We start from the raw sequence: 27,664 nt of genomic DNA, 5'->3' as shown, positions 1-27,664 counted from the left end.
TTTGGGGCAGGGACGGGGGATGCTGGGAGAAACATAAGGGAAGGGATGGCCCCTGTGTGCCCAGGCCAATCTGCTGCCCTAAGCACATGGCACAGTCCAGGGTGGGTGGAGACTCAGCCAGGTTCCTCCTTCATGGCTGTCGCAGCCTGGAATAGGAGCAGGCCTGTGTGCAAAGCCAGGCCCCCCACTCCACCAGCACAGGTGCCACCGAAGCGCATAGGGCGGGGGGACGGCCACCAGCTGCCTCCAAACCTCCGAGTGAGGGGAGGGCCCCTGAGCACCAAGCCCCGCCCTGGGTGTGCTCCCGGGTTCCCCCACCTGTCTCCCTGAACCTTCCCACCTAGGAGCGCCCCCTCCCCCACGCCGGCATTCCCTCCGTACCCACTCACGACTTACCACTCATGACTTCCGTTTCCCACCCACCAGCCTCCGTGCCCCTCTCAGTCCCAGGCCTCCGTGCTCCCTGCTCCAGCCCATCCCCCGGCTCCGTGACATCCCCCCTCCGTGCACGCCCCCCGCCCCCCCATGCCTCCCCTCCGTGTCCCTCCTCCAAGCCCCCTTCCGTGTCCCCCCTCCGTGTCCCCCCTCCGTGTCCCCCACTCCATGCTCCCCTCTGTCCCCTGCTCCGTGTCCCCCTCCCTGCCCCCCATGCCACCCCGGCCGCGGAGGAGCCCCCCTCCCCCGCTCCGCTCCGCGCGCGCGCTCCCGCCCGCGTTTTCGGACTGCACCAGCGGAGCCCCGCGGCGCCAGGGCCGGGCGGAGCGCCTCGTCTGTCGCCGCCGCCCCCACCGGTGCGGGCGCTGCGGCTGCGGCGGGGGGCGAGGGGCGCGGGGGCCGGCGCGCTCCGCACCTGCGGCGGCCGCTGGGTGATGCGGCGGCGCGGGCCGGGGCCGCGGGCGTCCTGAGCGCAGCGCCCGCCCGGGATGCCCGCCGGCCGCTGGCCCGGCCATGTCGTCGTCCTTCTTCAACCCCAGCTTCGCCTTCAGCTCGCACTTCGACCCCGGTGAGTCCTTGGCGGCCCGGCCTGCGCGCCGCTGCCTCCCTCCGCTGCGGACGTGATGCCGTTGGGCCCCACCGGCTCCCGGTTTGCATGGAAATTAACCCTTTCCCCGCCCCGAGCCCAGTCGCAGCAGCAGCCGGACCCCCTGACGGCACCAGATCTCGGAGGGGCAGGACTTGGGCCCCAGCACAAACCGGCCTTCTCCTGTGGGCTGGCGTCCCCCGCGTGGTCGTGACTCTGTAGCTGCCTCCCGGGCACAGGTAACTGGGGCACAGAGGGCCTGCGTGGGCCCCAGGTGTCCAGGAGAGTTGGTCTCAGACTAAGGGCCCTTGGGGATGTGGAGGGTGTCAGCTAACTGGGGTTCAGGCTTGCCATGGCCTCTCCTGGGTCCGGGGCCCTGGCGTGGGAGGCTTCTTCCCAGGCTGGGAGCGGTTCTGGAGCCCTACCCAGCCACCAGCAGCCGCGGGGGATGTAGGGGGAGCAGGGGCCAGTCCACATGACAGAGCCCAGTGGGCAGAGGCTCAGAAGAGAGGGGCTTGGTGGATGCCCAGACCCCCTGACAGTGGGGGCCCGAGGTGACGCTGTCAAGCTGGCTGCAGGGGACCTGAGGCCAGGCCTCTTACCCTGTGTGGCCAGTGCACCAGGCAGGGCACGATTACCCATGGCTGCCTGGCCTTCTGGCTGCGGTGGACAACTGGGATAGGCAGAGGGGGCTGGGGGCAGCTGGAAGCCGCATCTGTCACCAGGAAGCAGTGGGCTTTCTAACCTCTGCTTCTTCAGATCCGGCCCCTGCTTGGCCTGAGTGGGAGATACCACCCCCCCGCCGGCCCTGTGCCATCCATGGCCCCAGGGCCAAGTCCCACCCACACGTCACTGGGGCTCTGGCACCAGGCTGAGCCAGCCCAAACAAAGCGTGTTTGCATGTGACGCGATCTCCTGTGTCTCCTTCCCTGGAGCAGGGCCCAGGGCATGCAGTCTGGCAGGGACACACGGGGGTCCCCCGGGCAGATCTTGGTCTGAAGGCATTTGCTTCTCGGAGGAAGGGAGCTGGTGGGAGGTCCGTCTGCTGGGCTTAGGGCTGTGGGTGTCCCTTGCTCAGAAATGACTTCCTTTAGTAACTCCTGGGGCTCAGAAGTCCCTGTGTGGTGGGCAGGCAAAGGCCCAGAGCCCAGCAGCCCCCACAACAGCTGTGATGTCTCCCCAGCCCGAGGGCAGGGGGTGGAGGAGGCTTGGGGCAGGTCCTCATGGCATCTGCATGCCAGGCGTGGCCCAGGGCGCTTGGTCCTTTCTGCCCCCAGAACAGAGGGGACCCTCAGCCCACACCCTGCCTTGGGGCCCGGCCTTGCCCTTCGCCATGAGAAGCCCTTTCCCCTGCCTTTGAGTAGCACTGGCTCTGCCCTTCCCTGGGTAAACAGCTGTGATCTGAGTAATTCTAATGTGTCCATTTAATGACTTAGAGGAGAAGAAGTTGTTGGAGACAAGGGGTGTCTCTCCTCTGCAAGATGCTGGGCCAGAGCTGCAGGCACCTGCTGGGTTCCAGGGCCCACCTGCCAGGAGGGGCTGCCCGAGGTGCTGGTGCTGGTGGAGAAGAGTACCCTCCTCGGATTAAGGGGCTGGGTCTAGGCTCTGCAGCAGCCCCCTTGAGGGGCTTAGGGAGGAAGGTGGGTCCCATGCCCTCCCGCTAAACTTAGCCCAGTCTTCCAAGCCTGGCTGTGCTGCGCTGCAGTCCCTCCGCCTGGCCTTGCCTCTGTGAGCCTTGGTTTTCCCATCTATAACATGCGCTGACAGTACCTGTGGCAGGCCCAGGTGGGCTTAGTGCTCGGTGAGCACTTGGCTCTGTGCTGGAGGTCGTGGTGCTGGGACAGAGACCCCCAGGGCCCAAGCTTCCTGCAGCACACGGCTGGCTCCTTGCCATCCCCGAACTGGAGCGAGTTGGTTCCTTCTGAGGTTGCCTGTGTCTGTGGGGGGCACCCAGAGGGGAGGGGCCCACGCTTGTGGCTCTGGCAGTTGACTTGTGTGTCACTCAGCATCTGGGGCAGTGCCAGCACCTGGGCACGGGGGTCTCACCTCAGTCACCAGGCCCCGCCCCACTGCCGGGCCAGCTCCTTGTTCATCACAGGAGCTGGTGCCAGTCTCCATAGAGGTGGCGGCAGTTGTGGTGGTACAGGGGGCAAAGATGCCCAAGAGTGCAGGGCCTGAGCTAGAGTGGAGGCTGTGGGCATAGACTGTGGGCTGCTTGGGCCCCGACCTTCTTCCGCACCAGGCAGATGCGGGCAGGGCAGGGGGGCACCCAGCCCAGGAACCTGCTTGAGCACCAGGAAGAGCTGCCTCCTCTGGAGCCCAGCTCTTCCCCCATCTCCCTGGCACTCAGGAGCGTGGGTGAGTGGCCCTGGGGGATTTCTTGGCAGCTGCAGCCCTCCAGCCTCTGTGCTGTGTGGCCTTGGGCAACTCACCCAGCCTCTCTGAAATCCACTCTGCACAGATGAAACCTCGCTCTGGGGTAGGCATGGCGGCCAGGAAAGCCAGGGTGAGGGGGGTGGCGTGTGGGCAGGACGGCCGGGTCCAGGCTGGCAGGAAGAGGGTGGCATGGCCTTGAGCGAGCGGAGGTCACCCCTTCTACCTGAGTGCCCCAAGGGAGGGGGCTGACCTTGTTGCTCACCCTCCCCAGCCTTCCCCTTCCCTGGTGTGGTCTCAGAGCGCTGTGATTTCTACTCGTCCTGAGCCCTGGGGCCTGGAGCTGTCCTAGGCTGGGAGTGGGCCTGGGGACGCCACCTTGCTCCATCTTCCGGAGAGGCCGCTCAGCCTGAGGTGGGGGTCGAATGCTCTGCACAGTTAGGAGCAGGAGTTCGCCCTGGGGCTGCCGCTGGTTTGCTGACGGGCCCTTCTGTGACTGGCTCTCCATGCCCGTTTCGTCATCTATAAGGTGGGAATGGCTGTGATGGGCAGGTCCGAAGGGACAGCAGTGGTGCACTGAGGCAAGGGTGGGTACCTGGGCAGTGCCCGTCATGGCTGACCCCAATGCAGAGGTGTCACTGTTGACCAGTGGGCAGGGCTTGGAGCTTGTGGAAGTTCTTGGAACACGTGGCAGCCTGGATTCGCCACCCCCACACCCCCGCCTCTCCCCCGTCCCTCGGCTCACGCCCTGTCTCCTGCCCAAGGCCCCTCCCTGTGTCTGACCTGAGCCAGGTGCCATGAGGGGTTTCTGGGAGAAGTACCTGTGCCTGGCAGTGGTGCTTGCTCTCAGCATTCATGCGAACTGGATCCCTGGCACAGGGCTGGGCAGGCTGGGCCTCAGGGAGATGGTGTTGATGGGGAGAGGGGAGAGGAGGTAGTGAGCCCCGGGCCGGGCGTGGCCTCAGTGGCAGGGGCAGGGCTGGACTCAGGGGCTCAAGGGGCTGAGCAGGAGGCCATGGGCCTGGGTGGTCCCCAGGAGTCCTCCCCTTGGAAGGTGCCCCACGGCTGACTCTGCCCAGGCGCCATGTGTGGGGTCTGGTTGAAGGCAGCTGCTGCTGCAGCCTCCCAGACTGCTCAGGCTCAGGCAGCAAGCACCTGCCCTTGGAGGAGTTACCTGTCCTCCTCTCGCCCCCTGGGGTCTCAGAGGATGCCCCAGGGGAAGCTGTGCCCGTGGGTTGGGCCCATCCCCCCACTTCCTCTCAGGTCTCCCACCGAGACCCTTAGGCTTCGGGCGTGCAGGCCAAGGTGGGTTCCTGGAGAGGGTCCCATGGGAAGGTTGTGTGGATAGTGGCCTTGGAAAGTGGTCACACGCAGGCCGTGGGCCCTAGGCATGGGTCTGGCTCCCACCTGCCAGCGTGAGTGCAGGCACTTGGGGAGGGTGTGGATGTGAGGCTCCCAGACTCCCAGGAATGGGTCAGAGAGACCATTTCCCTCATTCCGGCACATTCTCCAGGAGGCCAGGCTGTGTGCTTCCTCCATGGGGCGGTGCAGTGACCCAAAGGACCAGCCTGGGCCCTGGGTGCGCCAGAGGGAGCAGTCCCTGCTGGGGGTTCAGACCTAACACCTACCCCTGCGGTGGCCACCCTGTGGGCTCGAGTGCCCCAGAGCTGGCTGGGGTGGGCTGGCAGCTGTTGTGTTGTGTGGAACATGCTGGAAGGTCTGCTTTATGCCACCCTGCATGTTCGGGATGCATCGACTCCCCGCCATGGCCGCTGCCTCCCCGGCTCCCAACCCTGACCCTGCCTCACGGGAGAGTTCTGCCGTGAGCTGGTGTCCTGAGCGGGGCCCTGCTGTGTGACCATGGACAGGTGTCATAACTTCTCTGTGTCTGTTTCACCTCTTTAACGGGGTCTGGCAGCACCCATGTTCCAGGAGGCTCCTGAGAGAACCCGGGGGCCGTCACGGCAGCTCCAGGGCTGGTGACCGTTCACGTCCTCTCTGCACTCACCCGCCACCCCGGCCACCTGGGAACTGTGCTCCTGCCTGTGCCCCCGGAGGCGTCTGCCGAGTGGAATATGTCACCCCAAACCCATGCCCGCCCAGTACCTCAGAATGGGGCCTTATTTGGAACTAGGGTCTTTGCAGCTGTAATCAAGTTAAGATGAGGTCGGCCTGGAGTGGGGTGGGTCCTGAATCCAATGACTGGGGCCTGATAAAAAGGGGAGGAGTGGCGCGCACGGGGGAAGGAGGCCACGTGCAGAGGCCGGAGCAAAGCCAAGCCCAGGAGCACCTGGGGCAGCTATGCGGGAGAGACAGGAAGGATCCCGCCAGCGCCTTGGAGGGAACGGCCTTGCGCACACCGTGCTTTCCTCCTCCACCCTCCAGAACTGTGAGCACATCCATTCTTTGCCATCTGGGCCAGCAGCCTGTGGTCCCAGGCATGCATCTGGGGGTCCCCCTGGGTCTGAGGGGTGAGCACAGCTGCCTCAAGACATGAGGAGACTCTGACTCCATCCTAGGAAGTTAATCCTTGGAAGAAAATGAGGGTACGTGCTGGTCCCCAGCCTCAGAACCCGCCAGGGCACTTGGCTGGGTGTGAGGAGGAAGCAGTCCAGGGCCACAGCTGTGCGGCGTCCTCTGCCTCCTCCTCAGTCCACGGGGGAGGCAGAGGGTCCACGGCACGCCCCGTGTTTCCTCGGATGTGGTATGTGGCGGTGAGCCTGGGACCACGCTGTTCCTACTGTCACCGGCCTCCTGTCTCCGGCTCACAGGGTTCTTCCAGGGCGGGTTTTTCTCGAGGGCCACGTCACCCTTCTGTGCACCCCAGGGCAAGGCTGACGGGAGGCCCACTTGACCACTCCTGGGTGGGAGCCTGATGCAAAGCACCTGCCGTGGGGCCTACGGCCTGCGGTGCTGTCCCTGGTGGCACAGATCCAGGGGCCCAGGAGCCCGTGTCTGTGGTGGGGAGACCCCCGTCCCCTCAACAGGCCACAGTCACAGGAGGGCTTAGGCGTCTGGGCCCCGCTGGGCCTGGCCCTGCCTTTCACAGAGGAACAAACGCCAGCGGGAGCGGTGGCCTTGGCCTCCCCGCCCCCCGCGGAGGAAGCCGGCAGAGGAAATGAGGGCAGCGGACGGGGCCGGAGCCAGTTCCCAGGCACCTCTGAGGACTGTCACTGGAGGCGGCGTCCACGCCAAGTCCCCAGCCTCCCTCTGCAGGGACCGGGGCCTAGGGTCAGGGGGCCGGGGCCTTGGGTGGGGCTGGGGTGGGCTGGGGTACACCCGGGGGTCACTCTGGGTTTACAGTCACAATCAGAGCCACGTGGGAGCGACAGCCAGAGCCCGGTACGTGGGGGTTTCTGGAGGGACGCAGGCTGTGCTCTCATCGCCAGCCTGGGGGTGGGGGCTGTGGTCAGGAGACTCCTCCTGCAGGGACCCTGCCAGTGGAGGTGGTCATGCCAGAGCAAGCAGGGCCTCTGCAGTGGGTGAGTCTGGGCAGCTGGAGCCACCTACCCCAGGGGGAGTGAGGGCCAGGATGCTGTCCTGAGCCAGGGCTGCTCAAGGCCACCTCTCATGGTGGGGCATGGCCAGCCTATCCCCATCTCACCCTCGGGCAGGGTGTGGGGTCCCTGCTGCTGATGGACAGGAGTCCGGCTCCACCCACCTGCCAGGGTCCCCAGGAAGACCCCTCCCTGCCCCTGGCGTCAGGCAGCCCTGGCCAGCTGGCCTGGGGGAGCCAGGCTGAGGGGCAGGGGAGCCTGGTCCAGGACTAGGGCTCTGCCAAGTCACCTCTGTGCCAAGGCCACGGTTTGAGGCTGTGTCTTGATGCCATTGTGGGATGGAGCTGGGGACACTGTCCTCTGTGTGAGGACCCCTCCGACGAGGGCTTAGCGCTCACTGGGGCTGCTCTGGCTTCGCTTCTCCGCTTCTGGGAGTTCTTAGTGACTTTGAACAAGGGGCCTTGGGTTCCCTTTGTACTTGGTCCTGCGGATTCTGTAGCTGGTGGGGCCTGCTTAGGGTTTGGGCTCCACTGTGAGGCCCATGTGGAATTTCCTCGAACCCCCTGGGAAAAAGGCGTGTGGCTTCCTCGTGACCACGGCACACACAGGTGTGCTCTGGCATCGGGGGTGCGAGTCCAGGGCTTCTCCCCAGTGGATTTAACCATGTGGCAGCACACCCAGCCCCCGAGAGTCCCTGAGAGCTCCCGCCACTGCCCCCAGGACAGCCACTTGGCCCATCACTCGCCAGCCGCTGGCGCCCTCCCCCGCCACTGTCCCAAGGACAGCCACCTGGCCCGTCACTCGCTGGTGCCCTCCCCCGCTGCATGTTGGGGATCTCGCTCGCTCGCTGTGAATGATGCTCAGTTGTGGGCTGTCCCGTGGGCGCTATTGTGGATGCTGGAGTGAGGGCCCCTTTACTGAGAGGTAATTCACATACCAAGGACCCACCCGTGTCAAGTGAACAGCTCGGGGCTTTCCTGCGTTCCCAAGACTGTGCAGCCATGGCACGGCTAGCCCCGTGCCCGAGGGCATCACTCCCCATCCCCTGCCCCCAGCCCTGGCAGCCACCGATCTGTGTCAGTCTCTGGGTGCCTGGCCTGGGCATCCGTCTCATAAGCAGAGTCCTGTGGCCTTGGCCTCTTTGGGCCCTGCGGTTTTCACTGTGCGTATAGCGGCCCCAGGGATCGGGTGCTGGTGTGTGGCTGTGGGGCACTGTCCAGCGAGCTTTCAGGAGGTGGTGCCATTTTGCCCCCATCCCCACGGACGAGCGTCTCCACAACTTCCCCTCCCACCAGCGCCGGCTGCTGCTTTTATAATGCCAGGGCTCGTGAGCCTGTGGGGGCTGCCCATGGTGGTCTTGTCTGCCTTTACGTGGCGAAAGATGCCAGGAACCTTTGCAGGACCTTCCCAGCCCTTCTGAGCCCCTCAGGCGAGTGCCTGTTGGAGATATTTCCTTGGTGGTTGGTATCTGGCATCGGGCAGCCCTGGCTGTGGGAGCCAGGCTTGGAGCAGTGGGCAGGTCCTGGACACGAGGCCTCAGGTCTGTGCGCAGTGAGCAGGCGGCCTGCTGCTCCACTTGCTGTGACCCTGTGCAGGGCTGAGCACCAGCAGCTCCCACCCTGAAATGGGCTGAGGTGGGAGCACTTGCACCAGGGGCCGGCACGCGCCCCGCTTTCCTTCCCAGGGAGCTGGGTGCAGACACTGACCAGCATACCGCCAGGCTCGGACACCTTCTGTCCCTGGGAAGCTGCCTGGAATCTCTGTGGCCCAGAGGCGGGCGTCCCTGAAAGCAGCTCCTGGCCACAGGGATGAATGACGGGGAGGACGGATCCTGCTCGGACCCTGGCTCCAGAGGCTGGGCCCCACCCTGCTCTCTGCCTTGGGCTCTGGTGAGATGCTCAGCTGCTGCTGGAGCCCAAACTGGTGCGTCAGACTCTGTTTTATTTTTCCTTCTGTGACAGGCGGCCCTGCAAGTCCTGTCTAAAAATAACTGCGGCCGGCGTGCATCCGCGACGCTCGGCCGCCCTGGCCGTGGACCTGCCCGTTTCCTCCTTGGCAAGCCTGAGCATGGCAGCCCCCTGCTGCTGCCCAGCCGGCACTGAGGGAGAGACTCAGTCTGTGCAGGTCCCTAGGGGGCCAGCTGGATGCCGGGCTGTGTCAGGCCTGGGAGCCCGAGATGCACAGGAGGGTGGGCCCCCAGGAAGAGTGGGACTGAGGGCCAGAGTGTTGGGAAACAGTGTGTGTCAAGCAGGGACAGGCCAGGAGCGAAGAGATGGGGGCTATGGGACCTTAGCTGGAGCTGCCTGCCCCTTGGGAGCTGTAAGGCATCAGCCTGCTGGGGAACCAGGGGCATTCCAGGTGCCCGTCCCAACAGCCTTGGTGTGGGCCCTGGGGCATCTCATGCTGATGGAGGCTGGGCCTGGGCTGTGTCATGCGTCAACAGAGGGGACATCCCTTGTGAGTGTCCAGCTGGCAGAACTTTGCTTCCCTCCCTGGGCTGGGCTGGGCACCCATGTTTGATTGCAGGGTTGGCTGTCGAGGGACAGGAGAGTCAGGCTTAAAGATGCTGGGGTGATAACCCCCGGGGACCCTGCGGGGGTCCCTGCAGCAGAGAGTGGGGCTGGTCCCAGCACTGAGGGAGGGCTGGATGCCCACCTTGGGGCTGCCAGCGTGTGGGGCAGGCATGTGCGTGGAGGGCACATGTGCGTCTATGAGTACACGCAGCCCCGGGTGGGAGGCGAGTGTGTGCGTGGGTGGGTGCAGTGCCTGTGGTGTTGGGTGGACCCGGCCCAGGCCCGTGGACCTTGCCATGTCGTGGGCTTGTCCTGGAAGCTTACATTTTATGTGGCCTCTCCTGAAAGTAACCGTGGCCGGCATGCTTATCTGTGGTCCTTACCTGTGGACACTCGGGCTCCCCTCTCTTGGTGGGGGCAGTGTCTCGTGACTTACAGCCCCTGCTCTGTCTTCACCTGCCACCCAGAATCCCACGTGGCAGACGGTGCCCACATCTGTCTGGTCTCGGGAGTGACTGTGGGGACAGTTCAGGGCTGGGCACCATGCTGCGTCCAGGGCCTGTGGGGACACCGTCACTGTCCTAGAGGCTCCTCCCACCCCCTCTCCCCTGTGTCAGGAGGCCTGTGGGGTCTTGCCACACCCCTGCCCAGGGCCCTGCTTCTCACTCAGGGAGGGGTCTTCCATTTCCTGCCTGACTGGCGATCAGGGCCGAGGAGGGGTCCACTGGACTGGGGCTCTCTGTAGCAGGAGCTGATTGAATTCCAAAAGACACAGTCCCAAGTGCCATCATTCTGAGTGTAGAAATGCCAAAAGATCAAAATTCCAAAAACCAAATTCAGGAAAAAATGATTTAAAAGATTCTTTAAAAGACATTTAGGCCGGGCGTGGTGGCTCACACCTGTAATCCCAGCACTTTGGGAGGCCGAGGCGGGTGGATCACCAGGTCAGGAGTTTGAGACCAGTCTGGCCAACATAGTGAAACCCTGTCTCTAGTAAAAATACAAAAAATTAGCTGGGCGTGGTGGCACGCACCTGTAATCCCAGCTACTCAGGAGGCCGAGGCAGGAGAATGGTGTGAACCCGGGAGGCGGAGCTTGCAGTGAGCTGAGAACGCACCGCTGCATTCCAGCCTGGGTGACAGAGCGAGACTGTGTCTCAAAAAAAAGACATTTATTTGCATTTGAAAAGGGGATTTATTTGAAAAACATAAAAACTTCAGAGTTCACTTCACACAATAAAATAGGCCATAGTAACATACATTGTTGCAGAAACCCTCAGGCTACTAAGGCTGCATACAGTTACGGGCAGATGAACTGTGCTCATAAAGAAATGGGGGGCTCACACCTGTAATTCCACCACTTTGGGAGGCTGAGGCAAGAGGATCGCTTGAGCCCAGGAGTTCAAGGCCAGCTTGGGTAACACAATGAAATCCCATCTCTACAAACAATAAAAAATTAGCCGGGCATGGTGGTGCGCACCTGTAGTCCCAGCTACTGGGAAGGCTGAAGTGAGAGGATTGCTTGAGTCCAGGAGTTCAAGGCTACGGTGAGCTCTGATGGCACCACTGTACTCCAGCCTGGGTGACAGAGTGAGACCGTATTAAAAAAAAAAAAAAAAAAGAAAATAATTGGTTGGGTGCGGTGGCTCACACGTGCAATCTCAGCACTTTGGGAGGTCGAGGCAGGTGGATCACAAGGTCAGGAGTTCAAGACCAGCCTGGCCAAGATGGTGAAACCCCGTCTCTACTAAAAATACAAAAATTAGGCAGGTGTGGTGGCGGGCACCTGTAATCCCAGCTGCTCAGGAGGCTGAGGCACAGAATTGCTTGAACGCGGGAGGCGGAGGTTGCAGTGAGCCAAGATTGCGCCACTGCACTCCAGCCTGGGCAACAGAGCAAGACTCCAACTCAAAAAAGTAAATAAAATAAAGTAGTAGGAAAGGCTAGGTGTGGTGGCTCACACCTGTAATCCCAGCACTTTGGGAGGCCAACATGGGTAGATCACCTGAGCTCAGGAGTTCGAGACCACCCTGGACAAGATGCTGAAACCCCCGTCTCTGCTAAAATACAAAAATTAGCCACGTGTGATGGTGGGCGCCTGTAGTCCCAGCTACTCGGGAGGCTGAGGTAGGAGAATCGCTTGAACCCGGGAGGCGGAGGTTGCAGTGAGCCAAGATTGCACCATTGTGCTCCAGCCTGGATGACAGAGCAAGACTCCATCTCAAAAAGAAAAGAAAATAACAAAAAATAGTGGGAAAAAACTAAAAAGAGATAGAAAAAAAAATTGGATTTATGAAAAAGTGTGTGGCAGGGCCAGGTGATGGGCAGCTGCACGGAGACGTTCCCTAAGAGCTGGCTGCCTCTCATGACCACATGGCGAGCCTGTGCATTTCGACGAGTAACTGCTTTTTTTCTCATAGGCTGTGGCTCTGCTTGGAGAACACGCTCACATTCATCATCTGCGTGACACTGCTCTGGTTTGTCTTGTTGTTTTTGTTTTTTTTTTTGAGATGGGGTTTCACTCTTGTTGCCCAGGCTAGAGTGCAGTGATGCGATCTCAGCTGGGCTCACTGCGGCCTCCGCCTCCTGGGTTCAAGCGATTCTCCTGTCTCAGCCTCCCTAGTAGCTGGGATTACAGGCGCCTGTCACTATGCTGGGTTAATTTTTGTATTTTTAGTGGAGACGGGGTTTCACTATGTTAGCCAGGATGGTCTCGAGCTCCTGATCTCAGGTGGTCTGCCCGCCTTGGCCTCCCAAAGTGCTGGGATTACAGGCATGAGCCGTCACTGCTCCTTTTGAAATTCTGTGATTCGGCCCGTACCGCATGAGTATTCCCATTCGGTTCTCCCGTCTTCCGCGCCACACTTCTGTGTTGTTTGGGGTACGGGAGGTCCACTGTGCGTGGGCCTCATACACAGACCGCAGATTTGGCGGAAATAGTCCTGGTGACGGAGCAGCAACAGCATCACAAAGCATCCTCTCATCCTGCCATATACACGAGTATCTTTGAGCCAGTTAGTAACTTCCCCGGCTTCTTAGGGCAAATGCAGCTGTTAATTCCCTGAACGCTCCAGGGTGTCATCAGCTGGGAGGAACGCCCACACAGGCAAATGACGCATCTTTAAACGGAAGTTCCTGTCTTGTCTGAATTTTCCGCCCAGTGCGTTGGGCTGAACAGAAAAGACAAACTTTATTGGTGACATCTTCAAATTCAGTGTTAGAAGCCTTGATCACACCTAATTCCAAATCTGTCATTATGGTTTGGGGACTCTATTGAAATCTATTTTCTTCCACAAAGTCCATCAGATCTTCAAATAAATGTTGATAAGGTACTGTACTTTTCCCAGTTGTTAATACAGAAACAAGCCAGAAAGCTCTGGAATTTCCTAATCAACAGGGGCATGAATTGTATATAGCTGATAAAAATCAGTGGGGACGGAGGCTGGGCATAGTGGCTCATGCCTGTAATCCCAGTACTTTGGGAGGCCAAGGTGGGCGGATCACCTCAGATAGGGAGTTCAAGACCAGCCTGACCAACATGGTGAAACCCCGTCTCCACAAAAATACAAAAATTAGCCAAGCGTGGTGGTGGACGTTTGTAATCCTCGCTACTCGGGAGACTGAGGTGGGAGAATCGCTTGAACCTGGGAGGCAGAGGTTGCAGTGAGCTGAAATCGCACCACCGTACTCCATCCTGGGTGACAGAGTGAGACTTGGTCTCAAAAAAAAAAAAAAAAAAATCAGCAGGGCTGGTTTTGAAGGTGTCATCCATTAGGCAAAGTGAAGCATGCACTGGTTTTCTGTTAGATTTAGTACTAAATATTAGAATCCATCTTCTCCAGTGGTTTGATCCCCAAGGATCACTCAGCTCACCGCCGAATGTGCTTTGCAACAGGAAGGAGCGTTGGTGTCAACAAGCATCTGCTTCTGAGGTTGCTGACCTGGTTGAATTCTTCTCTGACAAAGGACTTTTGTTGTGGTTTGTTGTTTTCTTGAGACAGGGTCTTGCTCTGTGGCCCAGGCTAGAGTGCAGTGGTGCAATGGTGGCTCACTGGAGCCTTGACCTCCTGGGCTCAAGCAATCCTTCTGCCTCAGCCTCCCAACAAGCTGGGACCACAGGTTTGAGTCACACTGCTGGCTGATTCCTGAATTTTTGTAGAGACGGAGTCTCATTATGTTGTCCAGGTGGGTCACAAACTCCTGGGCTCAAGTGATCCTTCTGTCTCCACCTCCCAAAGCTCTGGGATTACAGGTGTGAGCCGCCACTCCCAGCCAAAGGGTTTGTTTTGTTTTTTGTTTTTTGTTTTTGAGACTGAGTCATGCTTTGTTGCTCAGGCTGAAGTGCGGTGGCGCAATCTTGGCTCACTGCAATCTCTGCCTCCCAGGTTCAAACGATTCTCCTGCCTCAGTCTCCCAAGTAGCTGGGATTACAGGCAAGTGCCACCAGGCCCGGCTAATTTCTTTTTTTAATATTTTTAGTAGAGCTGAGGTTTCACCATGTTGGCCAGGCTGGTCTCGAACCCATGACCTCCAGTGATCCGCCCACCTCGGCCTCCCAAAGTGCTGGGGTTACAGGCTTGAGCCACCGTGCCCGGCCCCAAGGCTGTTTTTTTGAAGGCAAACATAGCACTGCCTGTGAGGGGTTGGAAGTCTCATGCGACTGAATAATTTGCGGGGAGATTTGTATTTTTTGCCTGTGTTTTCACTTCTTCTATGATCGAGTTGATAGCCAAATTAAAGGCTACCCTTGTCAACCTGACCACCGTGTGCATCTCCTTTGAGCACACTTGCTTTCCAAATAAAGACAGTCTCAGGGTCCTAGCTCTGCCTAACATGACACAATCCTCTGGTGACTGTGATTTTGGGGATTTTAGATTTTGGGGGTTTCAGCATATTCTGGAGGATGGCGTTGAGACGGTGTCTTTCGGGCTTATGATCAAAGTCCCTCCTTAATCACTCCCAGGCAATTCCGGCTTTTGGGATCGAGGTGTCCTTTGGACACAGCCTTTGTCCTGGGAGGCTCAGGAGAGATGGGCCCAAATAACCAGCCAGATGGGGGAGGCCGGGCCTCTGAAGAACTGGGTCGCGTGGGGGTCTGGCCTCAGGTGGCTGCTGCCCCGCAGATGCGTCTGAGCCACAAGTGTGTGCACGCACCCCTGGCCACGGCACCCCCAGCCCCAAGGAGCCTTGCTTCATAGAAAAGTTTATGCTTGATCCCAGGCACCGGGTCTGGCCTTTCATTTCCGGGGGATGTATCTTTCCACCTCACCTTGGGGATGTAGGGGAGGACGGGGGAGTGGGGAGGCAGGTGGACTGGGCCTGGGTTCTGTGCAGGTGGGGCTTGGCTGACACCTGATTTCCATGTCTCCACCTGGAAAAATGACTGTGTCTCTGCTTGGGAATTCTGTTCCTCTCAGACTCTTCTGTGTCTGGGCCCTTGTGCAAACCTTTGCAGAGAAATCCTGATCCCCAGCCCACAAAGTTCTATCTGCCCTGCAGTGGTTCGTAGGGGGGCACAGAGGGCCCCTCCTCTCTTCTCCTGGCCCAGGGACCCCAAGAATCTTGCTACTTCAGCCTGCCGCTGAGAGGTAGGGGTATTCGTGACCAACAATGGGGACCACTCTGGGCTTCCCAGGGACACTGGCCTGACCCCTGGGCATGCTGACTCCCCCAGTACCGTCTGCCCTTGACTCAGCGGCACGCCTGCCAGGGTTGCACCAGTTCCTTCCTCCACGGGATCCTGTTTGCATCACCAGATATGGGAAGGGGACCCTGGTGCCAGGAGGTCCTCAGATGCCCCACCGAGGCCCACCTGCCGGCCACCCAGGCAGAGAGGCCCCTGTCTGTCTGCCTTTGGGGCCAGAGCCCACTTCCAGCCTGCTGACCACCCCTTGTGCCCAGCCTTTCCATGTGGCAGTGCCAGGGGGCGTCTCAGGTCCCCAGAGACCCTGGATGAGGTATGAGCTCTTCGCAGTGTGGGCAGTGGAGGGTGTCTCGCTGTGACAGGGGCGTCCCCAGGACAGCCTGTTGTGGAAATAGCCCCTGTTCTGGTAGGATCTGGGCGGCTTCCCAGAGGGGGCATCGCCGGTGGCAGAGCACAAAGGAGGTCTGGGGGAATGGGCAATGAGCTGCCAGGGGTGCTGAGGAGTAGGATGGGGGGAGCGTTGGGATCAGAGGGAGCCCTAGGATGGGATGGGGAGCACTAGGTTGAGGGAGCCCTAGGAATGGAGGGAGCGCTAGGATGGGGAGGGGCGCCTATCTCCACCCCGCATTGACACACGGATATCAAACTGCTCACTTAAAAAAATGTACTGGGGCAGGGCGTGGTGGCTCACACTTGTAATCCCAGCACTTTGGGAGGCCGAGGCGGGCGGATCACGAGGTCAAGAGATCGAGACCATCTTGGCTAACACAGTGAAAGCCCATCTCTACTAAAAATACAAAAAATTAGCTGGGCGCCTGTAGTCCCAGCTACTCGGGAGGCTGAGGCAGGAGAATGGCGTGAACCCGGGAGGCAGAGCTTGCAGTGAGCCGAGATTGTGCCACTGCACTCCAGTCTGGGCCACAGAGCCAGACTCCGTCTCCAAAAGAAAAAAAAAAGAAATGTATTAAGGGCATAATTCCCACAACACAAAATAACCATCTTACAGCAAACGGCTCAGGGGCTTATAGAACATTCACCATGGTGTGGAAACCACCACCACTTCTAGTTCCAGAACATTCTCATCAGCCCAGAAGGACACCCCGCACCCATCAGTGGTCCCTCCCCATCCCCCTCCCCTCAGCCACCCGCACGCTTTCTGTGTCTGGATTTGCCTGTCTGGGTACCGAGTATCCACGGAACTGTGTGCTGTTCCATCGGGAGGCCCCAGGCTGGTCTGCAGTGGTCCCACGGCAGCGTGAGGGCTCACTTGTTATTTCCCATTAAAAAAATCATGGCCCTCCTTGCGGGTCAGCTGCTCGCCTTCCTCAGGGGCTTGAGCTGCCGGACCAGAGGGACATGCTCCTCCAGGAAGACTGGGGAAACTGAGGCACCGGGCATTTTGAGGCTGGGTGGTGGGGGCTGACCGCCCTTCCAGCGGGGGTTCCTGAATACCCTGCGCCTCAGGCCCTGCCTCCGAGGGGACCCTGGACAAGCAGAGAGCACAGACAGGCGTCAGTCGGGGGCAGAGCTCATGGGAGCACAGGCCCCAGGCACCCAGGGCTGTTGTGAACCTGCGGCCGTGGGAGCCAAGCCCAGGGTGGGCTGGGGGCGCCATGGACAGGGCTTTTAGAAGTGGCTGTGATCTAGGTCAGGAATGGCCATGGTGGGTGACTCTGCAGACCCCCGGGGAGGCGTGAGCAGGGTCCCCCTGGGCTGGTGCCTTGGGTGGAGGTTGGAGGCCTGCAAGGGGCTGGAGGATGTGGAGAGAAGACAAGGGATCGGAGGGGCTGGATTTCCTCAGGGAGCTGGGATGGGTGGATGGGGGAAGGAGTTAGGTTTCCCACAGGGCCAGGGAGGACCAGGGCAGGACCGCATGGGGAGCTGGTTTCCGCGGTGTGTGGTTGCGAAACTCCCGGGCAGCCTGGTGAAGACGTAGGGTGTGGGCGGTGGCCACCCGGCCTGGTGACAGGGCTGGAGGCTGCGGCGGTGGGTGATGTGTTCGGGTCAGGGAAGGGAACCTGCACCAGCTCAGGGGAGGAGGGTCCAGCCCAGGATGGGTGGGTTGCGGACAACGGAGGAGGTGCCCAGAAGCTGGAGGAGGCTGGCGGGGCTGCCCTGGCCCCAGAATGCAGCTCTCAGGATGGCCATCCCTTTTGCTCACCAGTCATGGGACGTATTCAACCCAGAGCTCAGCCAGGGTGCACCCAGGACAGAGCCTGGATCGCTGCCCCATCACTGGCCTGGCCAAGGCACCTCCACCCCTGGTCTCCATGTCTCCCTCACCTGGGGACACCTCGCCAACTGCCCAGCTGGGGGCTATCCCCAAGCATCCTGGTGTCGTCCTCACTGGCAGGGTCATCTGCTCCTTGGATACTCGGGTGGGCTCTGCTGGCTCAGAGCAGGACTGTGGACACAGGCAAGGGTGTCTGTGTGTGTGTGTGTGTGTGTGCATGTGTGAACGTGTCCACGAGTGAACATGAGAGCATGTGTATCTGTGTGACAGCACATGTGTGTGTGCATGTGTGAGCACATGTATGAAAGTGTGCATATATGGACATGTCCATGAGTGAGCATGTGTGAGAGCGTGTGTGTGTGCATTTGAGGGCATGTGTGTATGTGTGCATGTGTGAGAGCACGTGTCTGTGTGTGCGTGTGCATGTGTGTGACAGCACGTGTGTATGCATGTGTGTGAAAGCACGTGTCTGCATGTGTGTGAGCACGTGGGTGCGTGTGTGTATCTGTGTGCAAGTGTGTGTGCAAGTGTGTCTGTGTGTGCAAGTGTGTGTGTGCAAGTGTGTGCCAGTGTGTATACATGTGTGTGAGCACGTGTCTGTGTGTGTATGTGAGAGCATATGTCTGTGCATGTGTGAGAGCACGTGTCTGTGTGCGTGTATGCACGTGTCTTGTGCAAGTGTGCCAGTGTGTGAGTCTGTGCATGTGTGTGAGCACGTGTCTCTGTGTGCATGTGTGTGAGAGCATGTCTGTGTGTGTGTGCAAGTGTGTGCCAGTGTGTCTGTGTGTGCATGTGTGTGAGAGCATGTCTGTGTGTCTGTGTGTGTGTCTGCGTGTGTGTGCATGTGTGTGAGAGCATGTCTGTGTGTGTCTGTGTGTCTGCATGTGTGTGCATGTGTGTGTGTCTGTGTATGTGTCTGTGTGTGCCAGTGTGCTCCTTCCCTCCCTTGCCCCAGGTGTGCCACAGGCACCTCAGGGCATTGGTGTCCCCTCCCACATTGTATTCAGTGCCTTCCATTGGGGGGGATCCCCAGGGCTCATCCCCAGGTACTTCGTCCCAAAGCCATGTGTGGCTTCAAGTCCAGCCAGTGATCCTGGAGGCTGGTACTGGTCCAGCAGACATCCCTGTGTGCTGGCCTGGGCTGTGGTCTCGAGCAGGGAGGGTCCCTGTGGACTGGGGTGGGCTCCTCCCAGGACCACACCAGGTGCTTTGCAAGGGACCAGGGGCTTTGGGACTGCAGGTCAAGATGGAGGAGCTAGTGGGAGGCTGAGCATGGTGGGGGCAGCGCAAAGTGGATGGAGACCCCAGGGCAGGTGGCCATTCTGTGTCCAGCGCGGCTCTGTAAAGGCAGTAGTGATGGGATCAGGTTTGAATGATAATCAACTACAATTATACATCGTCTGATTCTAAACGCAGTGCATGCTTGTTGTAGAAAATGTGAACGTGCAGAAGGCAACCAACCGGATTTCTGCCTCCCAAGACAAACACTTCATGCTTTGGTGTATTTTTTCCCAGCTTGCTTCTGTGTTCTTTTGACAAAGTTGTGATCAGGATTTGTAAACAGTTCTATGTCCTGCTTTTTCTACCCTTACTGAGGGTAGAGGGAAGAGAACCAAATGGCGCATGGTGACCGTGTGTAATTTCCTCAGTTCTAACGTTTGTATATGAGACGTCAAAGCCCATCAAGTATGTATATGCACATCTATCTATACACCACGCCCTACAGCCACAATAACACGTTTCCCTCACGCCCTGGTCTTGGGCGCCCTGCGTGTCCTGTTTCTTTTCCTTAGCATAACATCGTGGATATCATCCCGTATGTTTAAAACACCTTCTTTTCTTTGAGACAGGGTCTTGCTCCATCACCCAGGCTCGAGTACGGTGGCACAATCTCAGCTCACTGCAACCTCCACGCCCAGGCTTAAGCAGTCCTACCACCTCAGCCTCCCAAGTAGCTGGGACCACAGGCGTGTGATACTATGCCTGGCTAATTTTTTTTTTTTTTTTGTATTTTTTAAATGGGATTTTGCCATGTTGGCCAGGCTGCTCTCCAACTCCTGAGCTCAAGCAATCCACCAGTCTTGGCTTCCTGGGATTACAGGTGTGAGCCACCTCGCCACCTCACCTGGCCTAAAACATAGTCTTAAACTCACTTTTTATGGCTTATTTTGCAGATATACCATTGTTTTTATTTCATCATTGTTTCACTGTTGAACATTTAGGCTCTTTTTTACTTTTTGTTTTTGAGATGGAGTCTCACTCTGTCTCCCAGGCTGGAGTGCAGTGGTGCGATGACTGCAACCTCTGCCTCCCGGGTTCATGGCATTCTCCTGCCTCAGCCTCCCGAGTAGCCGGGACTACAGGCACCCCCCACCACGCCTGGCTAATTTTTTGTATTTTTAGTAGAGACGGGGTTTCACCGTGTTAGCCAGGATGGTCTCGATCTCCTGACCTCATGATCCGCCCACCTCGACCTCCCAAAGTGCTGGGATTACAGGCGTGAGCCACCACGCCTGGCCAATGTTATTTTTCTTTCTTTCTTTCTTTCTTTTTTTTTTTTTTTTGAGACAAGTTTCCCTCTGTTGCCCAGGCTGGAGTGCAGTGGCTGGATCTCAGCTCACTGCAAGCTCTGCCTCCCGGGTTCCTGCCATTCTCCTGCCTCAGCCTCCCGAGTAGCTGGGACTACAGGTGCCCACCACTGCGCCCGGCTAGTTTTTTGTATTTTTTTTTTAGTAGAGACGGGGTTTCACCGTGTTAGCCAGGATGGTCTCGAACTCCTGACCTCAGGTGATCTGCCTGCCTCAGCCTCCCAAAGTGCTGGGATTACAGGCGTGAGCTGCTGTGCCCAGTCTTGTTTATGTTTGGGATCTTAAAGTATTAGTTAATTTTCACTAATTGTGTGTTCTGTGTAGTCATGACATCAGCTCTTTGACACATTTTCTGTAAATTGTTTTTTCTGGTTCGCTGTGTGCCTTTAATTTGAGGGCTTTTATCGAACACACTTTTTCTTTTTTTTTTGAGATGGAGTTTTGCTCTGTTGCCCAGGTTGGAGTGCAGTGGCGTGATTTCAACTCACTGCAGCCTCTGCCTCCCGGGTTCAAGCAATTCTCCTGTCTCAGCCTCCCGAGTAGCTGGGATTACAGAAACCCGCCACCACGCCCAGCTGATTTTTGTATTTTTAGTAGAGACGGGGTTTCATCATATTGATTAGGCTGGTCTCGAACTCCTGACCTCAGGTGATCCACCCGCCTCGGCCTCCCAAAGTGCTGGGATTACAGGCGTGAGCCACCGTGCCCGGCTGGAACAGACATTTTTATGGAGTCAAAGCCTTCAATATTTTCTTTTGTGGTCCCTTCCATTGCTTTTAGCTTAAAAATCCTTCTCCATTCAGAAATCTAATATTTACCTGTTTTCTTTTAAGATGTTGTGATCTAACTTAGAATCATTTAATCTGAAGTTATGCAGTCAGGCTTTTTTTTTTTTTTGGTGGGGGGAGTCTCGATCTGTTGATAGCCCAGGCAGGAGTGCAGTGGCACAATCAGCTCACTGCATCTTCCACCTCGGGAGTTCAAACAATTCTTCTGCCTCAGCCTCCCGAGTAGCTGGGATTTCAGACATGCGCCACCCGGCTAAGTTTTGTATTTTTAGTAGAGGCAGAGTTTTACCATGTTGGCCAGGCTGGTGTCGAACTCCTGACCTCAAGTGATCCACCCACCTCGGCCTCCTGAAGTGCTGGGATTACATCCGTGAGCCACCTCACCCAGCCTGCAGTCAGGCTTTTCGTGGAGCGTGGAATCCTCTGCACGGCCAGGCCCAGATTTTGGTGGGTTTGTGCCCCAGCACTGTGAGGTTCTAATTGTTGTAGCTTCTGACCTGTTAATCCCTGGAAGGGCAAATTTCCTGTCTGTGCTTTCTTTTCCCACACTGTTAGCTTCTTTCACCTGGGAGCTTCGTCTACGGCAGTGTCTGTAATGGGCACCAGCACGTTGGACTTTGGGATGCACAGGAGTGAGCCGGGCTCTGACTCTGCCACAGTCTTGAGTGTGGATTTGATTAAGACAGAAGCTTTAATAACAATGAAGGTGAACTCCTCCTACGCTGGAAATGTGAATGGCGGGAGGGGCTGTGGGGGGCGCACTGAGAGTGGGTGGGCGGCTCTTAAGGGAGCCCGGTGGGTTCCTGGAGGCCCCCTGCCCAGCCCTCTTGCCCCTCTGTTGTTCCAGCTGCTGCAGCCTTGCCTGGGGGTACCTCCAGGGGCCACTGTGTCCTCTCAGCCACCCAGAGGCCTGCTCTTCCCTGACAATGTGGCCACCCTCTCCCAGAGTCCCGGCCACATTGCTCCAGGTGTGAACACCTGGCCAGCACAGAGCGATGGGGAGGGCAGTGCAGGGGCTGGGACAAGGGGCCTTGACCTTTACCCCCAGGCTCCCATCTGCAGCTTTGCTGATCCTGACCCATTTGTGGGTGTGATTTGGGGACATTTTGGGGGCATTTTTGGGGGGTGTGGGCCAGGCTGGGTCTATGCAAGAGACCCTGGCTGTTGGTGCCAGGAAAGCTGAAAGAGACTGCCTCGGGGAGGGGAGGGGAGCGAGCCCCGAGTTCCTGGAGGGGTGCATGGAGCCACTTAGGAAGCTTCCTGAGGGGCCGAGCGGGGACAGGGGTGGGGACAGAGAGCCACACCTTGTGTGCTGGCCACCCTGGCCACTCGTCCCTGCAGGAAGGCAGCTTGGGCGGAGGAAGCATGCAGGGGCAACCCTGGGCCCTGTGCTCACCCTGGGTGCACCTGCTGTTGTGGGGTGAATGGCCGGGAACCTTGGAACCTCAGACTGAGCTGGCATGTGGGGGTCACCATCAGTGAGCAGAGCCTGGAGCCCCAGACAGGCAGGGCCCAAGGTTCTGGAAGAGGCAGTGTGGGTGGAGAGAGTGGAGGCCTCGCCTTACCCCGTGGGAATCACACCACGTGGCCACTCACCATGGAGCCCCTGGACTCCACACAGTCCTGGCCTTATCGAGGGGGCGACTGCTAACTGTGGGGTGACGTGCTGAGGAGAGAGACTGCGAAGCCAGAGGGGCCGAGGAGGCTGGAGGACCAGGTATGGCCATGGGAGGCGGGGCTGCGTGGACACAGGAGGTGGGGGCTGCATGGAGTCGAGGGGAAGTGTATTTGGACCCAACCCAGAAAACTTCCTAGCTCTCGGCTTTGACCACGGCCACCCTGTGCTGCAATGAGCACCCGGTCCTGGGGACAGCCCTGTAGACGCCGGACCAGGTCAGGTGATGTGTCCCGGGACTCCAGGGTCCGCACAGGCTGCCTGGGACCTGGGGCTGCTGGAGGCGGCTTCTGCCTGGGACATGTGCAGGTTGCGGGGGTGGGGGCTCGCCGAGCCAGGTGTGCCCATGGGCTTGGGCTGTGGGGCCATCCTCAGGCTCAGCCAGGCCACTCTCGGAACTCTCTCATGGCCTTCGAGGGAGGACCCTGTGCCGGCAATGCTGCCGGCTGCGGCACCCCAAGCTGGGATCCCTCAGCTCTGCCCTGAGCAAGCGCCATCCTGGACCATGCCTGTGTTTTGAGCTGAGGCTACACTGTGCCTGGAGCTGGCCTCCCTGTTCCTCCGTGAGTGGTCCAGTGTCCCGGGAGCCTCCTGTCCTCTCCAACACCTGTGTAAAATGGCTGAGAGTGCCACCTGGTGGGCATGAGGGTCGCACTGACTATGCGTCCACGCCTCGGTGGAAAGGGTGGTTACAAGTAGACTTTGGGGGTGGTTACAAGTAGACTTTGGGGGATGGGGGATGGCCGGGGCGGGGGTGGGGCCGGGTCCTCACTGCTCAGGGAGACTCATGGGTGAGGGGCCACTCCCAGGAGGGTGGGACCGACTCAAAACCCGCAGCCTGTTGTGGGGGTGTCTCCACCACAAGCACCTTCTCTTCCCTGCTCTTGGTCCCCTGCCAGCTCCTTCTGGCTGGCTCTGCCTCTTCCCACCCCAACTTCTCAGCAGAGCCAGCACTCCAGAGCCAGACAATGGCCAAATTAGACATTAACTTTGAAACTGGAGGCTAAGGCGGGAGGATCGATTGAACCTAGGAGTTTGAGACTAGTCTGGACAACACAGTGAGACCTGTCTCTACAAAAAAAATGTAAACATTAGCTGGGAATGGTGGTGCAAGCCTTTGGTCTGAGCTACCTTGGGAGGCTAAGGCGGGAGGATTATTTGAGCCCAGGAGTTTGAGGCTGCTATGAGCCGTGATTGCGCCACTGTGCTCCAGCCTGGGTGACAGAGCGAGATTCTATCTCAAAAAGAAAAGAAGGCCGGGCGCGGTGGCTCAAGCCTGTAATCCCAGCACTTTGGGAGGCCGAGACGGGCGGATCACGAGGTCTTGAGATCGAGACCATCCTGGCTAATACAGTGAAACCCCGTCTCTACTAAAAAATACAAAAAATTAGCCGGGCGTGATGGCGGCACCTGTAGTCCCAGCTACTCGGAGGCTGAGGCAGGAGAATGGCGGGAACCCGGGAGGTGGAGCTTGCATTGAGCCGAGATGGAGCCACTGCACTCCAGCCTGGGCGACAGAGCGAGGCTCCGTCTCAAAAAAAAAACAAAAAAAAGAAAAGAAAAGATGGAGTGGGCCCAGTGGCTCACGCCTGTAATCCCAGCACTTTGGGAGGCCAAGGCGGGCGGATCACCTGAAGTCAGGAGTTCGAGACCAGCCTGGCCAACATAGTGAAACCCCATCTCTACTGAAAATACAAAAGTTCTCCAGGGGTGGTGGTGGCAGGTGCCTGTAATCCCAGCTACTTGGGGGGCTGAGGTGGGAGAATCACTTGGAATGGGGAGGCGGAGGTTGCAGTGAGCTGAGATCATGCCACTGCACTCTAGCCTGGGTGACAGAGTGAGACTCTGTCAAAAAAGAGAGAGAGGGAGGGAGAGGGAAGGGGGGGGGGAAGAGAGAGAGAGAGAGAAAAAAAAAGAGAAAGGAAGGAAGGAAAGACAGGAGAGGAGAGGAGGAAAAGCTGGCACCAGAGGCCTCTAGGGTTAGCCTGGGCAGTGTCCTTGAAGCCGACCTGGACCTGCCCCCTGCATGTCCAGCCACGTGTGCACAGCAGATGTGCCCTCGCCACCCCCACCTTGGGACCAGCTGGTGCCAGGCCTGAGCCACTGCATCTGAGTATGGCTTTGAGGATTGATGGTGGCCCTCTAGGGACCGGCCCAGCCACCAAGCTTTCTGTAGCACCCCACCCTCGCTGGGCCTGTCCTGTGTCCCAGGAGGCACAGGGGTTGGGGGCGGATACCACAAAGGCTTTGCTGGGGAGCCGCTCGGAAGGGCCGTTGGGTGAGTTTCCTGTGGCTGCTGTGGCCACGGACTACAGATGTCATGGAGTTGATTATTGTAGGTTCTGGAGATCAGAAATTGAAAGTCACTCACTTTCTTTTCTTTTGGCGGGGACAGAGTCTCACTCTGTCGCCCAGGCTGGAGTGCAGTGGTGCAATCTCAGCTCACTGTAGCGTCTGCCTCCCAGGTAGCTGGGATTACAAGCACACGCCACCATGGCCGGCTAGTTTTTTGTATTTTTAGTAGAGACAGGGTTTTCACCATGTTGGCCAGGCTGGTCTTGAAGTCCTAACCTCAGGTGATCCACCCACCTTGGCCTCCCAAAGTGCTGGGATTACAAGCGTGAGCCACCACACCCGGCCAAAAGTCACTTTCACTGGCTACAGTCAACACAGTGGAGGCTGGGCTCCGGGGAGAGTCCACCCCTGGCCTTTTCAGCCCCTCGCATCCGCGGCTCACAGCCCTCACGGCCCCCATGGCCTCTGCTTCTGCAGTCACTTCTCTCGTCTCCAGTTCCTGCCTCCCTTGTCCAAAAACCCTCGGGATGACCCTGGCTCGCCTGGCAATCCGGGCTAATGGCCCCACCTCAGGTCCTTTCCTTAATCCCGCCTGCAAAGTTCCTTTTGCCATGTAGGGCACCCGGAGTCTCATGTTTTGAGGATTGGGAGGTGGACGGCTCTAGGGCCGTTACTCTGCATACACCAGGTGCCCTCTGACCAAATCTGGGGAAATTTGAGAATCAAACTAAACAATTACAGTAACACGTTACAGCTCATTGGAATGAAAGGGAGCTCCTAAGTGTGATGTGAATAAACGGGAATGATAATGTCTTGAGCACTGATATGAAAAAAGCAGGCCGGGCACGGTGGCTCACGCCTGTAATCCCAGCACTTTGGGAGGCCGAGACGGGCAGATCACGAGGTCAGGAGATCGAGACCATCCTGGCTAACATGGTGAAACCCTGTCTCTACTAAAAAATACAAAAAAACTAGCTGGGTGAGGTGGCGGGCGCCTGTAGTCCCAGCTACTCCGGAGGCTAAGGCAGGAGAATGGCGTAAAACCCGGGAGGCGGAGCTTGCAGTAAGCTGAGATCCGGCCACTGTACTCCAGCCCAGGCGACAGAGCAAGACTCTGTCTCAAAAAAAAAAAAAAAAAAAAAAAAGCAAGTGGGGGTGAAGGCCCTGTCCTCCCTCACGGCAGAGTGCTGACCAGGAGACGCAGCAGGAACAGTAGAAACAGTCACCAGCCAGGCCAGGTGGCACATGCCTGTCACACCCGTAATCCCAGCTACCCGGGAGGCTGGGCGGGGAGGACTGCTTGAGGCCAGGAGTTCCCGGCTGCAGTGAGCTGTGATCGCACCACTGCGTTCCCATCCAGACAACACAGTGAGACCCCATCTCTAAAACAAATAGAGTCACCCTCTGGGGGTCCCAAGAGTGGCCGATTCAGTGCCAGTGGACAAGGCTGGTGGACAGAGGACTCAAGGGCTGTGACGATCTTGGTGCATTTTACCCCGCATGGGTGAGGCCCTGGTTCCTTTTTTTTTTTTTTTTTTTTTTTTGAGACGGAGTCTCGCTCTGTCGCCCAGGCTGGAGTGCAGTGGCCGGATCTCAGCTCACTGCAAGCTCCACCTCCCGGGTTCCCGCCATTCTCCTGCCTCAGCCTCCCGAGTAGCTGGGACTACAGGCGCCCGCCACCTCGCCCGGCTAATTTTTTGTATTTTTTAGTAGAGATGGGGTTTCACCAGGTTAGCCAGGATGGTCTCGATCTCCTGACCTCGTGATCCGCCCGTCTCGGCCTCCCAAAGTGCTGGGATTACAGGCTTGAGCCACCGCGCCCGGCCTAGGCCCTGGTTCCTTGTGTGGACAGTGGCCGTAGGAAGCCACAGCCTGGACACGTGTGTGCATGCTGGTGTCACAGTGTACCCACCGCAGGCTCACACAGACACCCTCCAGCCCAGCTGCAGAGGAGGCAGAACTGCGTCCATTCTCACCATGGCCAGGGGCACAGCCTTAGCAGGGCAGCAGAGGGTTGGGGCATCAGCAGGGGTCACCAGGGTTGGGCGGGGTCTGCTTTGAAGTGACCTTTCAGTGCGGCTGCTTTCTTGGGCTCTCATAAGGCCTGCGGGAGGACCAGGGACTGGAGTATGGTCAGGCCGGGCTTGGAAGAGCTTGAGGGCCGCACAGTATGTGTGGCAGCAGAGGGCTGGGCTTGGAAGAGCCTGGGGGACACTGTGCAGCGTGGGTGGTAGCAGAGGGTTAAACAGTGGGATGCTGGTTTAAATGGGCTTTCAAGAAGTTTCAGAAACAAAGTCATGTGCAACTTGTGTCTTCCTGGGCATAAGTTTCTGGGCTGTGAGGTCCCAGGTACCCCTTCTCGCATCTGGGCAGAGTGAGGTATTAATGAGCGGGACAGGCAAGCAGACCCCACAGAGGCCTCCCCACCTGCTAGTGGAGGCTAGTCCCAAGGAAATAAGTGGGGCCTTCCGCGTGGCTTGTGGAGGGGCAGGCATGGCGTCTGGAGCAGGGTAGTGGAGCTGGCAGAGCCGGGCCACCCTTTGGGTGTGCTTGTGACATCCCTGAGCCTCAGTTTTCATACTTGTAAAGTGAGGATGATGATACTGAGCAGGCCGGTAGTGGGGACTGAGCCAGGGGATGTGTGTGTGCATGTGTGCATTCATGTGTGTGCCTGTGGAGTTGTGTGTGTGGGGGTGTGTGTGCATGTGTGCACACGCACGTGTGGGTATCTGTGTCCACGAGTGTATGGGTATGTGTGCGTGCGTGTGTGGGTGTGTACGCATGTGTGTGTGTGCATGTGTGGGTGTGTGCATGTACGTGTGTGCGCATGTGTGGGTGTGTGCACACCTGTTTGGGTATGTCTGGATGCATGTGTGCGTGTGCGTGCATGTGGGTGCTGCACGTGTGTGGGTATGTTTGCACACGTGTGGGGGTTGTGTGCACATGTGGATGTGTGTGCACGCTTGTGTGGGTGTGTGCGTGCGTGTGGGTGTGTGCGCATGTGTGTGTGTCTGCCTGTGTGGGGGTGGGCATGCACA

At 58.6% G+C, this 27,664-nt stretch overlaps 1 protein-coding gene across 5 annotated transcripts in view; it reads left to right on the top strand.

Moving 5' to 3' along the window:
• The first annotated feature begins 724 nt into the window (after nt 1-724).
• The window catches only part of AATK (apoptosis associated tyrosine kinase), a 47,342-nt gene continuing 20,402 nt past the window's right edge, over nt 725-27,664 (top strand). Inside the window, exon 1 of one of the 5 annotated variants that reach the window (XM_033182541.1) lies at nt 725-1,003. In XM_033182541.1, the coding sequence (XP_033038432.1) occupies nt 949-1,003 (55 nt within the window). In that variant the 5' untranslated portion in view covers nt 725-948. Of the gene's footprint in view, nt 1,004-1,025; nt 1,261-6,528; nt 6,737-27,664 lie in introns of those variants that run through there. The other 4 variants (XM_033182545.1, XM_033182547.1, XM_033182544.1 and 1 more) reach the window with 4 other exon arrangements.

The sequence above is a fragment of the Trachypithecus francoisi genome, unplaced genomic scaffold (assembly GCF_009764315.1).
Source record: "Trachypithecus francoisi isolate TF-2019V2 unplaced genomic scaffold, Tfra_2.0 Lachesis_group20, whole genome shotgun sequence".
In the NCBI taxonomy this organism is placed as follows: domain Eukaryota; kingdom Metazoa; phylum Chordata; class Mammalia; order Primates; family Cercopithecidae; genus Trachypithecus; species Trachypithecus francoisi.
Note: the sequence above shows the minus strand (reverse complement) of the source record. Positions and strands in the feature narration are given on the sequence as shown.